At 48.7% G+C, this 13029-nt stretch overlaps 1 protein-coding gene across 1 annotated transcript in view; it reads left to right on the forward strand.

Moving 5' to 3' along the window:
* EP300 (E1A binding protein p300) overlaps positions 1–13029 on the forward strand; it is a 507140-nt gene that overhangs the window by 213291 nt on the left and 280820 nt on the right. Inside the window, 2 exon segments of the mRNA XM_030203013.1 lie at positions 8153–8327; positions 8567–8644. Coding sequence (XP_030058873.1) covers positions 8153–8327; positions 8567–8644 — 253 coding nt within the window.

Raw genomic sequence — 13029 nt, forward strand, 5'->3', positions numbered from 1 at the left:
CCTGCTTGTCCATGGAGAAAGAAAATTCCAGACAAATGAGGAGCAATATTACCAAGAACCAACATGAATTAACAAAGTTGTAATTATAAATCAACAACAATTTTGTTTTGGGTAAATACCAAAGTAATTTTTAAAACAAATTTGAATGGTCTTAGCGCCCTGACTTGAGAGGCAATTAATATCTAGTGTAAGTTGATGCCAGAACAAATTTTAATGCTTAAACGAAAAATGACAGAAGTCAGGTGCTGCTGCTGTTGAATTCTATTGCTGAACACAACAGTAGACATACCAAACTAGGTAGTTTTCAGGATTCTCACTAAATTGTCTCCAGAGCAATAAACTTATTCTCTTGTTTTCACAAATGTAAAATGATTACAACTTTTTTTTTGTTGATTCTTAGTAATCACCTATAGAGAAGTACTACTTTGCCTTTTTTCCATACGCTTTGAAGATAAGTCATTTCTCCAAGGACAAGCAGGCTGCTTGTTGTCACTGATGGGTGACGTCCACGGCAGCCCCTCCAATCGGAAACTTCACTAGCAAAGGCCTTTGCTAGTCCTCGCCCGCCCATGCGCACCGCGCATGCGCGGCCGTCTTCCCGCCCGAATCGGCTCGTTTTCGTCAGTCTTCTTTTGTCCACGCTCGGTATGGTCGTGTTTGCGCCGTTCGCGCCCCTTAAGTTGACCCTCGCGCGTCTTTTGACTTTCGCTTCTAAAAAAACAAAAAAAAGGGATTTCGGAGAAGGGCCTTTTGGTCTTTTTCCCCTTCCCGTATTTCCAGTTTTTGCCCCGTTAATTTTTCTTTCGTTTTCGGGGTAGGCCCTTTTGAGGCCTCGGGTCGAGTTTTTTCTCCCCCTCTTTTTGGTGCCTTACCGCAATTACGAGTTTTGATTTCGCCGGCGTGATTTTTCCGCCCATGTCATCGAAGTCTCCCAACGGCTTCAAGAAGTGCACCCAGTGCGCCCGGGTAATCTCGCTCACTGATAGGCACGCGTCATGTCTTCAGTGTCTGGAGCCTGGGCACCGCCCGCAGGCCTGTAGTCTTTGCGCCCTTTTACAAAAACGGACTCAGGTAGCGAGATTGGCCCAGTGGAACGTGTTGTTCTCGGGCTCTTCGTCGGCATTGGCACCGGGAGTATCGAGTGCATCGACGTCGACAGCGTCAAGACCTCTGCCCTCGGCCGCGACTGTATCGATTGCATCGAGGCATCGACCCTCTGCATCGTCGGGGCCGAGACATCGGAAGGCGGCGTCGGTGGTACCGGGACCTCCACTAGTGCTGATGTCGTCGGACGGTGGTGCTTCGACTGGAGTGCAGGTGAGGGCTGTCCATTCCCCTGCTGGTGGCGGTGAGCCTTCGGTTGGGTCTCCCCCTACCCTGAGGGCACCTGCGGTACAGCCCCCCCGAGACCGACCTTCTTCGGCCTCGGCCCCGAGGAAGCGACGGCTGGATTCTACATCGTCCTCGTCGGTACCGGGAAGCTCCGGTGACATGCTTCGTTTGAAAAAGTCAAAGAAGCATCGACACCGGTCTCCTTCCCGCGTCGGTACCGAGAGCTCTGGGTCGCCGAGGGAGTCGGCACCCAGTAGGCATCGGCACCGGGAGGACCGTTCACCCTCTGTTCAGGAGGTGTCGATGCGCTCCACCTTGGACAGCCCGGAACAGCCTCCACGCCCGGAACAGACTCTGACTTCGACACCTGCATCGGCTTCCATGTCTTTCTCCACAGCTGCCCTGCACGAGAGTCTCCGGGCCGTTCTCCCAGATATCCTGGGAGAGCTGTTGCGCCCTTCCCCTCTGGTACCGGGGGTGCTTGCGCCACCGGTACCGTCGAGTGATGCGCCGGCTGGCCCCTTGCCCGGGGTGAGGTCTCCGACATTGGTGCCGACTGCGGTCGCCTCCCAGGAAGGCTTCCCGACGACGTCGGCGGAGGGAGCTTCGCCGGTGCGGGCGAGGGAGTCTACCTCTCGACGCTCACACCGTGGCCATGTTTCCACGGAGTCGAGCTGGGCACGGCTTCAGACACAGGTTCATGAACTTGTCTGATACCGATGGTGAGGCCTCGTGGGAGGAAGAGGAGGACATCAGATATTTCTCTGACGAGGAGTCTGATGGCCTTCCTTCTGATCCCACTCCCTCCCCTGAAAGGCAGCTTTCTCCTCCCGAGAGTCTGTCTTTTGCGGCCTTTGTCCGGGAGATGTATACGGCCATCCCCTTCCTGGTGGTTGTGGAGGACGAGCCCAGGGCTGAAATGTTTGAGCTCCTGGACTATCCTTCTCCACCTAAGGAAGCGTCCACAGTACCCATGCATCATGTCCTAAAAAAGACATTGCTGGCGAACTGGACCAAGCTGCTAAGTAATCCCCACATTCCCAAGAAGATCGAGTCCCAGTACTGGATCCATAGGGACCCAGAGCTGATGCGCACTCAGTTGCCTCACGACTCTGGAGTTGTGGATTTGGCCCTAAAGAAGGCTAAGAGTTCTAGGGAGCATGCTTCGGCGCCCCCGGGCAAAGACTCTAGAACCTTAGACTCCTTTGGGAGGAAGGCCTACCATTCCTCTATGCTCGTGGCCAAAATTCAGTCTTACCAGCTCTACACGAGCATACACATGCGGAACAATGTGCGGCCGTTGGCGGGCTTGGTGGACAAGCTCCCTCCTGAGCAAGCCAAGCCATTTCAGGAGGTGGTCAGGCAGCTGAAGGCGTGCAGAAAATTCCTGGCCAGTGGGGTATATGATACCTTTGATGTTGCGTCCAGGGCCGCTGCTCAAGGTGTGGTGATGCGCAGACTCTCATGGCTGCGTGCCTCCGTCCTGGAGAATAGGATCCAGCAGCGGATTGCGGACTCGCCTTGCCGTGCGGACAATATTTTTGGAGAGAAGGTCGAACAGGTGGTAGAGCAGCTCCACCAGCGGGATACCGCTTTCGACAAGTTCTCCCGCCGGCAGCCTTCAGCTTCTACCTCCACAGGTAGACGTTTTTATGGGGGAAGGAAGACTGTTTCCTACTCTTCTGGTAAGCGTAGGTACAATCCTCCTTCTCAACAGCCTGCGGCCCAGGCTAAGCCCCAGCGCGCTCGCTCTCGTCAGCAGCGTGCGCCTCAGCAAGGCCCCTCGGCTCCCCAGCAAAAGCAAGGGGCGAGCTTTTGACTGGCTCCAGCAGAGCATAGCCGACATCAACGTGTCAGTGCCGGGCGATCTGCCGGTCGGGGGGAGGTTAAAAGTTTTTCACCAAAGGTGGCCTCTCATAACCTCCGATCAGTGGGTTCTTCAAATAGTCCGGCAAGGATACACCCTCAATTTGGCCTCCAAGCCTCCAAATTGCCCACCGGCAGCTCAGTCTTACAGCTTCCAGCACAGGCAGGTACTTGCAGAGGAACTCTCCGCCCTTCTCAGCGCCAATGCGGTCGAGCCCGTGCCATCCGGGCAAGAAGGGCTGGGATTCTATTCCAGGTACTTCCTTGTGGAAAAGAAAACAGGGGGGATGCGTCCCATCCTAGACCTAAGGGCCTTGAACAAATATCTGGTCAAGGAAAAGTTCAGGATGCTTTCCCTGGGCACCCTTCTCCCCATGATTCAGGAAAACAATTGGCTATGCTCTCTGGACTTAAAGGACGCCTACACGCACATCCCGATACTGCCAGCTCACAGGCAGTATCTGCGATTTCAGCTGGGCACACGTCACTTCCAGTACTGTGTGCTACCCTTTGGGCTCTCCTCTGCGTCCAGAGTGTTCACGAAGTGCCTGGCTGTCGTAGCAGCGGCGCTTCGCAGACTGGGAGTGCATGTGTTCCCTTATCTCGACGATTGGCTGGTGAAGAACACATCCGAGGCAGGAGCTCTACAGTCCATGCAGATGACTATTCGCCTCCTGGAGCTACTGGGGTTTGTGATAAATTATCCAAAGTCCCACCTTCTCCCAGTGCAGAGACTAGAATTCATAGGAGCTCTGCTGGATTCTCGGACGGCTCGTGCCTATCTCCCAGAGACGAGAGCCAACAACTTGTTGTCCCTCGTCTCGCGGGTGCGAGCGTCCCAGCAGATCACAGCTCGGCAGATGTTGAGATTGCTGGGCCACATGGCCTCTACAGTTCATGTGACTCCCATGGCCCGCCTTCACATGCGATCTGCTCAATGGACCCTAGCTTCCCAGTGGTTTCAGGCTGCTGGGAATCTAGAAGACGTGATCCACCTGTCCACGAGTTTTCTCAAATCCCTGTATTGGTGGACGATTTGGTCCAATTTGACTCTGGGAAGTCCTTTCCAAATTCCTCAGCCACAAAAAGTGCTGACTACGGATGCGTCTCTCCTGGGGTGCGGAGCTCATGTTGATGGGCTTCACACCCAGGGAAGGTGGTCCCTCCAGGAACGCGATCTGCAAATCAATCTCCTGGAGTTACGAGCGGTCTGGAACGCTCTGAAGGCTTTCAGAGATCGGCTGTCCCACCAAATTATCCAAATTCAGACAGACAACCAGGTTGCCATGTATTACATCAACAAGCAGGGGGGCACCGGATCTCGCCCCCTGTGTCAGGAAGCCGTCAGCATGTGGCTCTGGGCTCGCCGTCACGGCATGGTGCTCCAAGCCTCTTATCTGGCAGGCGTAAACAACAGTCTGGCCGACAGGTTGAGCAAGATTATGCAACCTCACGAGTGGTCGCTCAATTCCTGTGTAGTGTGACAGATCTTCCAGGTGTGGGGCACCCCCTTGGTAGATCTCTTTGCATCTCGAGCCAACCACAAAGTCCCTCAGTTCTGTTCCAGGCTTCAGGCCACGGCAGACTGGCATCGGATGCCTTCCTCCTGAACTGGGGAGAAGGTCTGCTGTATGCTTATCCTCCCATACCTCTGGTGGGGAAGACTTTGTTGAAACTTAAGCAAGACCGAGGCACCATGATTCTGATTGCTCCTTTTTGGCCGCGTCAGATCTGGTTCCCTCTTCTCTGGAGTTGTCCTCCGAAGAACCGTGGAGATTGGAATGTTTTCCGACCCTCATCACACAGGGCGAAGGGGCGCTTCTGCATCCCAACCTCCGGTCTCTGGCTCTTACGGCCTGGATGTTCAGAGCGTAGACTTTGCCTCTTTGGGTCTGTCAGAGGGTGTCTCTCGCATCTTGCTTGCTTCCAGGAAAGATTCCACTAAGAGGAGTTACTTCTTTCTATGGAGGAGGTTTGCCGTCTGGTGTGACAGCAAGGCCCTAGATCCTCGCTCTTGTCCTACACAGACCCTGCTTGAATACCTTCTGCGCTTGTCTGAGTCTCATGATGTTTGCTTTTGTCAAAGCCCCCCGTCAAACCTCCCACAGTGTCATGGGATCTCAATGTCGTTCTCACCCAGCTGATGAAACCTCCTTTTGAGCCACTGAACTCCTGCCATCTGAAGTACTTGACTTGGAAGGTCGTTTTCTTGGTGGCAGTTACTTCAGCTCGTAGAGTCAGTGAGCTTCAGGCCCTGGTAGCCCAGGCCCCTTACACCAAATTTCATCATAACAGAGTAGCCTCCGCACTCACCCTAAGTTCTTGCCAAAGGTAGTGTCGGAGTTCCATCTGAACCAGTCAATTGTCTTGCCAACATTCTTTCCCCGTCCTCATTCCTGCCCTGCTGAACGTCAGCTGCACACATTGGACTGCAAGAGAGCATTGGCCTTCTATCTGGAGCGGACACAGCCCAACAGACAGTCCGCCCAATTGTTTGTTTCTTTTGATCCAAACAGGAGGGGAGTGGCTGTGGGGAAACGCACCATATCCAATTGGCTAGCAGATTGCATTTCCTTCACTTACGCCCAGGCTGGGCTGGCTCTTGAGGGTCATGTCACGGCTCATAATGTTAGAGCCATGGCAGCATCGGTAGCCCACTTGAAGTCAGCCACTGTTGAAGAGATTTGCAAAGCTGCGACGTGGTCATCTGTCCACACATTCACATCTCATTACTGCCTGCAGCAGGATACCCGACGCGACAGTCGGTTCGGGCAGTCAGTGCTTCAGAATCTGTTCGGGGTTTAGGATCCAACTCCACCCCCCTAGGCCCATGTTTTATTCTGTTCCAGGCTACACTGTCAGTTAGTTGGAAAAATTGTTAGGTCAATCTCGGTTATGTCCTCGCCGTTGCGAGGCCCAATTGACCATGGTTGTTGTTTTGAGTGAGCCTGGGGGCTAGGGATACCCCATCAGTGAGAACAAGCAGCCTGCCTGTCCTCGGAGAAAGCGAATGCTACATACCTGTAGAAGGTATTCTCCGAGGACAGCAGGCTGATTGTTCTCACAAACCCGCCCGCCTCCCCTTTGGAGTTGTGTCTTCCCTTGTCTTGTCTTGCTACATATGGGACTGACTAACACGAGCCGGTTCGTGCGGGAAGACGGCCGCGCATGCTCGGTGCGCATGGGCGCGCGAGGACTACCAAAGGAGTTTGCTAGTGAAGTTTCCGATTGGAGGGGCTGCTATGGACGTCACCCATCAGTGAGAACAATCAGCCTGCTGTCCTCTGAGAATACCTTCTACAGGTATGTAGCATTCGCTTTACTTCTGTTGTGCCACCTTTTGTACTGGTTTTGCGTAAGTTTTTCGTGCTAGACGGGCAATTTCAATAGGTTAACCAGTGGAGGATAAATAATGGTAAATATCTTAATCCCTATTCCCCCTCCCCAATTTATTTTTATTTTTGTGTGTATGTGTGTGTGTATATATGTGTATATTCATGGCGAAGCCCCAGCCTACATGTCCGAGTTGATTGACCTACCACCCAGAAATGCTAGGAGATCTTCCCGAACATACCTCAACCTCCATTTCCCTACTTTCAAGGGCGTGAAATACAAGACGCTACACGCGTCAACCTTTTCTCACACGAGCACGCAGCTTTGGAACTCACTGCCATGAAACTTAAGAGCGATCCACGAACAAGCATCCTTCCGCAGATTACTGAAGACCCATCTGTTTGAGACTATTTACGGAAAAAACCAACACTAATAGAGTCCACACTCACTTACATCAATGCATCACACATCCACTTATGATCTCTCATCCCCCCTAATACCACATTACTCATACATATACCTACAGGAATATGTACACCATGTGCCTATATGTCTTAACACTGCCCTTAAGCTTCCCATTGTCTCCTCCCAAAGTCTCCCTGTTGATGTCCCATTGTGATATTCCTAATGATAATTCGATTATCTCACATAACTTGTACAATGTAACCCATAACCAATGTGTAACAACTGTATTCTCATTATTCATATCTTATTGTAAGCCACACTGAGCCCGCAAAGAGGTGGGAAAATGTGGGATACAAATGCAAACAATAAATAAAATATATATATATATATATATATATATATATATATATATATATATATATATATATATATACACACACACACACACACACACATACATACACACACACACACTCTGTTACTACTTAATGTTTCTATAGCGCTACTGGACGTACGCAGCGTTGTACACTGGACATGAAGAGGCAGTCCCTGCTCAACAGAGCTTACAATCTAATGAGGACAGACAAACAGGACACATAAAGGGATATGGGAATTACTAAGGTGGGAATGTTAGAACATGGGTACTGAACAAGTGAGTACTACTACTTATCATTTGTTAGGAGTTAAAAGCAGCATCAAAAAGGTGGACTTTTAGCCTAGATAAGAAGACGGCCAGAGATGGAGCTTGACGTACCAGCTCAGGAAGTCTATTCCAGGCATATTGTGCTGCAAGATAAAAGCTAAAGGACAGAAAAGTTTCTGGTGATTGAAATAAAGGATTTTAAAAGCTTCAAGATATATCTACTGTGCCCATTTTCTTTGTTGCAGTGTTGCAGACCCTGCTTTCTTTTGTGATGAATCATCTAGATGTACTTTATGAAACATGATTATATATTTATCACTACCACCTCCACTGCATGGCTATTTCATGCGGCCACCCTTTGATGAAGACATAGTTGTGCTACTCTTCAGTCTACCCCCTTTCAATCTTAATGTGATAACTTTGTTTTTGAACTTTTTCATCTTGAGGTACTTAAATGTCTCTCTTGTTCCCCTCTTGTGTACGGTTTGTAATATGCTTCTGTATATTCATCCTTTTCCTTCCCTTCTTACCTTTTCACTGTTTCTAATTACATTCTGATTTAATGTCCACCAGGCGGAGTACTATCACCTACTAGCAGAGAAAATCTATAAGATTCAGAAGGAGCTGGAAGAGAAGAGAAGGACACGGCTACTGAAACAAAACCAGATGCCCAATACCCCTGGCATGCCACCCACCTCCATAAACCAAGGACCTAGCATAGGGCAACCACAGCCTGGGATGCCTGCAAGTACGTAAAGACCATCTTAAGTTTTGTGGATTTGAACAACACTTTCTACCTTTTTGGTGGTCATTAGGATACCTGAATGGGTATGGAGTTTCTAAATAGCTTTATATTTGTGCACGTTTTGTCACTAATTCATCTGCGTCTGTGGATTCCAGAAGTATAGAGTTTTGACATTTTCTTTGAGATGTTCTCTAAGTCAGACTATTTGGGTGTCTAAGAAATACTTCCTTTTTTCCATTTAGATGGTCCCTTGCCTGACCCAACCATGATCCGAGCCAGTGTGCCAAACCAGATGATGAATCGTATGCAGACGCCGCCAGGTGTGTTAGAGTAATATACAGAGAGAGGCAGTCTAATATATTAATAGTTGTTTCACTTTGTTCCCAAGCAGGAGACTTAGTTTGACACTGTTGGAGCACATAGTGAAGAAGGAAGAGTTATTTTGATAACACCTAGTGCTTTGATAAGGAGCAGCACTTGAAGTAGCTCTTGAGGCATTGAATCCTGTTTCCAGTAGTTATGTAATATTGTAGTCCATGGCTTTTACTAGAGAAGTGATATTAAAAGGGAAAAGTAAGATGTTTTGGATTTAGCTCACACTTTTTTTTTAGTTGTAGGCCAAGGTGAATTACATTCAGGCACAGCAGTTATTTTTCTTGTTCTGGAGGGCTTGCAGTTCTGTTTGTACCCGAGTTAATGGAGTGTTAAGAGACTTGCCCAAGATCATAAAGAGCCACAGTGAGGGTTGAAGTGGGCTTCCCTGGTTCTCAGCCTGCTTTTCTAACTGTTAAGCTTCTACACTTCAGTATATAACTCCCTATTGAGAGCAGAGACCTTGCTGCAGAAAGTAACAAAACAGTTACATCAAAGGAATTGTGTAAGAGTCAATAGAAATTAAACAGCCCTTCATGCTTTGTTCCACTCCACTTTCTCAGCACCTAGCTGTCTGGCAGTATGTGAACCTTATGTTCAGCTTTGTTGTACATCCAAACACTAGGGTAGGTTACTATTGGTTACTAGTGTCTTTTCACTAGAGAGATTTGAGCTTCTTAAAGCGCTCTGATGGTTTTCTTGATACGCTACTTGCTTCTCTGAGGCAGGTACTAGTTTTTATCATGGTGCTGGAATTGATGGGAATTTCCTCATTCCTTATCTTGCCAGACTAGTCCCAACCAATGGGTTGTGCCCTCCTACCAACAGATGAGAGGCAGAGAAAATCTGAATATTCTGGTGACATCACTGCTGTAAGGAGTGGTGAAGCCCGGATCACCTCAGTATTTCTTTGCCTTCAGCACATAGTGCAGGTCAGATTGGTGCAGCAGGATTAAAAGATAAGCCTGATTCCATAGTGGTGATGTCTCTGGAATATTCAGGTTTCTCTACCTTCCATCTTCTGGTACAAGGGCTCAACCTGGTCAACACTGATCTAGCAGAACTAAAGGAAAGGAAATTAACAGGTAAGACATAATTTCACCTTAATGTTTGCATGAATGCCAATGCATTGACCTTGAATACAAATGCCCTTTATTGCTGCCTTTCTGAGTGATGAGTCTGAAGATTAGGGGGAATACTGACCTTTCTGTCAAAACATGGCTGCCTTCTGGTGGCTTGCAAAGAGATCTACAGTCTTGCATTGCTACACTCTCCCAGCTCTATCCAAGAATGGGAGGTATGAGAAATGAGGATGATTCTGTGATGAAATCGTCTGCTTCAGACCATCCCTGATGAGTGGATAATATCTACTCTTACCAGCAGAGGGAGACTGAGAAATACTGATTCTGGACATCCCCCACCGCCCAACCTTCCTGTGAAGTGTGTACCTCAGCCTCCTCCCCCAGGCTGTCTGGGAGGAGATCCTTTCGGTGATCCATCAGATGAAGGGAGCACAAGGAGCTTACCGCCAAGCCTTTAAAAGATTTTCTTTTTTTTTTTTTTTAAAGAGAACTATCAAAAACCCTCTCTGGCCCAGTTCTCAGACAGCAGGCAGTACTTGTGTGTGTGTGTGGGGGGGGGGGGGGTTCTGGCATCTCTGGTTCTTTGGGACAGGAAGGGGTGGGTGAGCCCTTCTTCTGAATGGCAGCCCCGGCGGAATAGGTGTGCCACTGTTCGGCTTATGTGCCGTGTAGTCTCTGCCGCATTTGTGAAGAGGCTGCTCCAGAGGAGGCCTCTCTGCGCAGGAGAAGGTGTAGACAGGAGCGGCAAGAGACGTTCCCTCGGGATTCAGGTCCGCCCATGGATGTTGCACATTCCGCGGCTGTGGTGGAAAATTTGCCATCTTGTATGCTGGTGTCGAGAGCCTTTCTGTGGGGGATGGGCCACCTGTGCTTGCTTGGCATGATGCAGCTCCAGGCTCCTCTCCCCCCCCCCCCCCCCCAACTTTCTTATTATTGCATCAGGCCTTCTGTTTGAAGCAAGCCTGCATATATAGTCTTCAGGTAGCCCTGGGGCCTTGGCTTGGTCTGTGGCTATGAGGGGTGGTCTTGGAGGCCCAGATAGTCTTGGGTGGCCCTCAGGTATGATCTGGATGAGGTCCTTTCCCTGGATTCGGAGCAGCCCTTAGATGAAGACTTGGACAAGGGGCGTCTGATATTCCGACCTTCTGGACGAGGCTGCTGAGGTCCCTCAGGGTGAGGATCCCTCAGTGGTCTGGATTTTCAGAAGACGGGAGTTGCCTTGTTTGCTGTCAAAAGTGTTGCACCCTATGGATCTCTGACGAGCAGCCTCCGGTGGCTAGGAAGGATGATCACTGTTGAAGGGGATCTGTGGGGCATCTCAGACCATTCCCTACAACGATGACTTGAGGGAGCTGATAGACGCAGAGTGGCAGTTGCTGGATTCACCGTTGAGTGTTGGGTATGCCATGGCCTGCCTCTACCAGAGCTCTAGGGCGGATTTGGAGTCCTTTTGGGTGCCCAAAGTGGATGCACTGGTTACTGTCATCACTAAGACATTGGCTATTCCCATGGAAGGGGGTGCAGCACTTAAGGACCCACGGGATGGAGGCTATTCTGAAGTGGTCTTTTGAGGTTTTGGCCTTAGTGTTGCAGGTGGCCATTTGTGGAGGTCTTGTGGCTTGTGTCTGTTTTCAGTGGGCGGAACATTTACCAGATTCTCCTTTGGTGGATTCATCCCGGTTCTGCTCGGAGGTTATCAATTTGGAGTTGAGTACGACCTTTTTGGCTGATGCCCTGTATGATTTGGTGTGGACCTCTGTGAAGAATCTGGTCTGGTGGTAGCCGAGTTAATGTTCATGTTATATTCCCCTCAACAACTAAAAAATAGGTTCGGAGTGGATTACAATTCAAAATAAAACGTCTACAAAACTGGGAGCACACAATATAATAGTAGGATTAATATAAAGAAAAACATAGCATCAACAATTAGAAAGCACATATTTTTAAAACAAATTCGTCTTTAAAAGTTTGCGAAAGGATATGTAATGTAATTGAGATTTCACTAGAACTGGCAAAGAATTCCAAGTTTGAGAGGCTTGATATGAGAATAGGGCTGTAAAATATTTCTTGGAACGTGAGCCCCTATAAGAAGGGAATAATAAATTTAGATTATTTCAAGTTCCACATTTGGAAGTCAATATATTCAACATGGGATGATACATATAGCTAGGGTTCTTTCTTGTGGCTTTGTAACTAATCTGCGGACGTGGCTTCTAAGGTCCAATTTATTTATTTATTTTTAGTACATTTATACCCCGGCATTTTCCCACAAACGCGGGCACAATGCGTCTTGGAGTGGAGGAGTGGCCTAGTGGTTAGGGTGTGGTGGACTTTGGTCCTGGGGAACTGAGAAACTGAGTTCAATTCCCACTTCAGGCACAGGCAGCTCCTTGTTACTCTGGGCAAGTCACTTAACCCTCCATTGCCCCATGCAAGCCACATTGAGCCTGCCATGAGTGGGAAAGCGCAGGGTACAAATGTAACAAAAATAAATAAAATTACAAAAGTTACATACAAAATTACAAAAGTTACCTAACAAGAAGGGTTATAACTGTGTGAAACAGGTTCAATCAGGTGGAAGAAGGTGTTGGCTGAGTGATATAGTTGGGATATGCCTTCTCAAACAGAAATGTTTTTAAGACTCTCTTGAAAATTTGATGATCGTCAATCTCCTTTAAGGTCCTAGGTAGACTTCCAAATCTTAGGGCTGACATAGGTGAAGGATGAGGAATGGAGCAATTTATATCGAACAGATTTATAGCTTGGAAAGCGTAGGTTGAGGTAAGATCGAGCGGTCAAGGAAGCATTTCTGGATGACAGATCTATCAAATCTTCCATGTAGTCAGGGGCCTCCTCATACATAATCTTGTGAGTTAACGTGCAGATTTTGAAGGAGAGATGAGCTAAAATGGGGAGCCAATGCAGGTTGAAACGAAGAGGTTCTGTATGTTCAAAACGTGATTTGCCAAAAATAAGTCTAGCAGCTGTGTTTTGTCAGGAGGTTTTTTTAGGCTACCAGCATAAATACCACTGCAGTAGTCTATATGGGAGAGGACTAACCAGGGAGTGAGAGTACGAAAGAGGTTCCTCGAGAGGAATTTCTTGATACGCCGCAATCTCCACATGGAGTAGAACATACGCTTAGTGATGAGATTAACCTGGCTATCCAATTGCAAGTGAGTGTCTAACAGGACACCAAGGATTTTCAGGGTTGACGAGACTGGAAGAATAGAATCCCCATTGACAAGTGA

The sequence above is a fragment of the Microcaecilia unicolor genome, chromosome 1 (genome assembly GCF_901765095.1).
Source record: "Microcaecilia unicolor chromosome 1, aMicUni1.1, whole genome shotgun sequence".
Classification (NCBI taxonomy): Eukaryota; Metazoa; Chordata; class Amphibia; order Gymnophiona; family Siphonopidae; genus Microcaecilia; species Microcaecilia unicolor.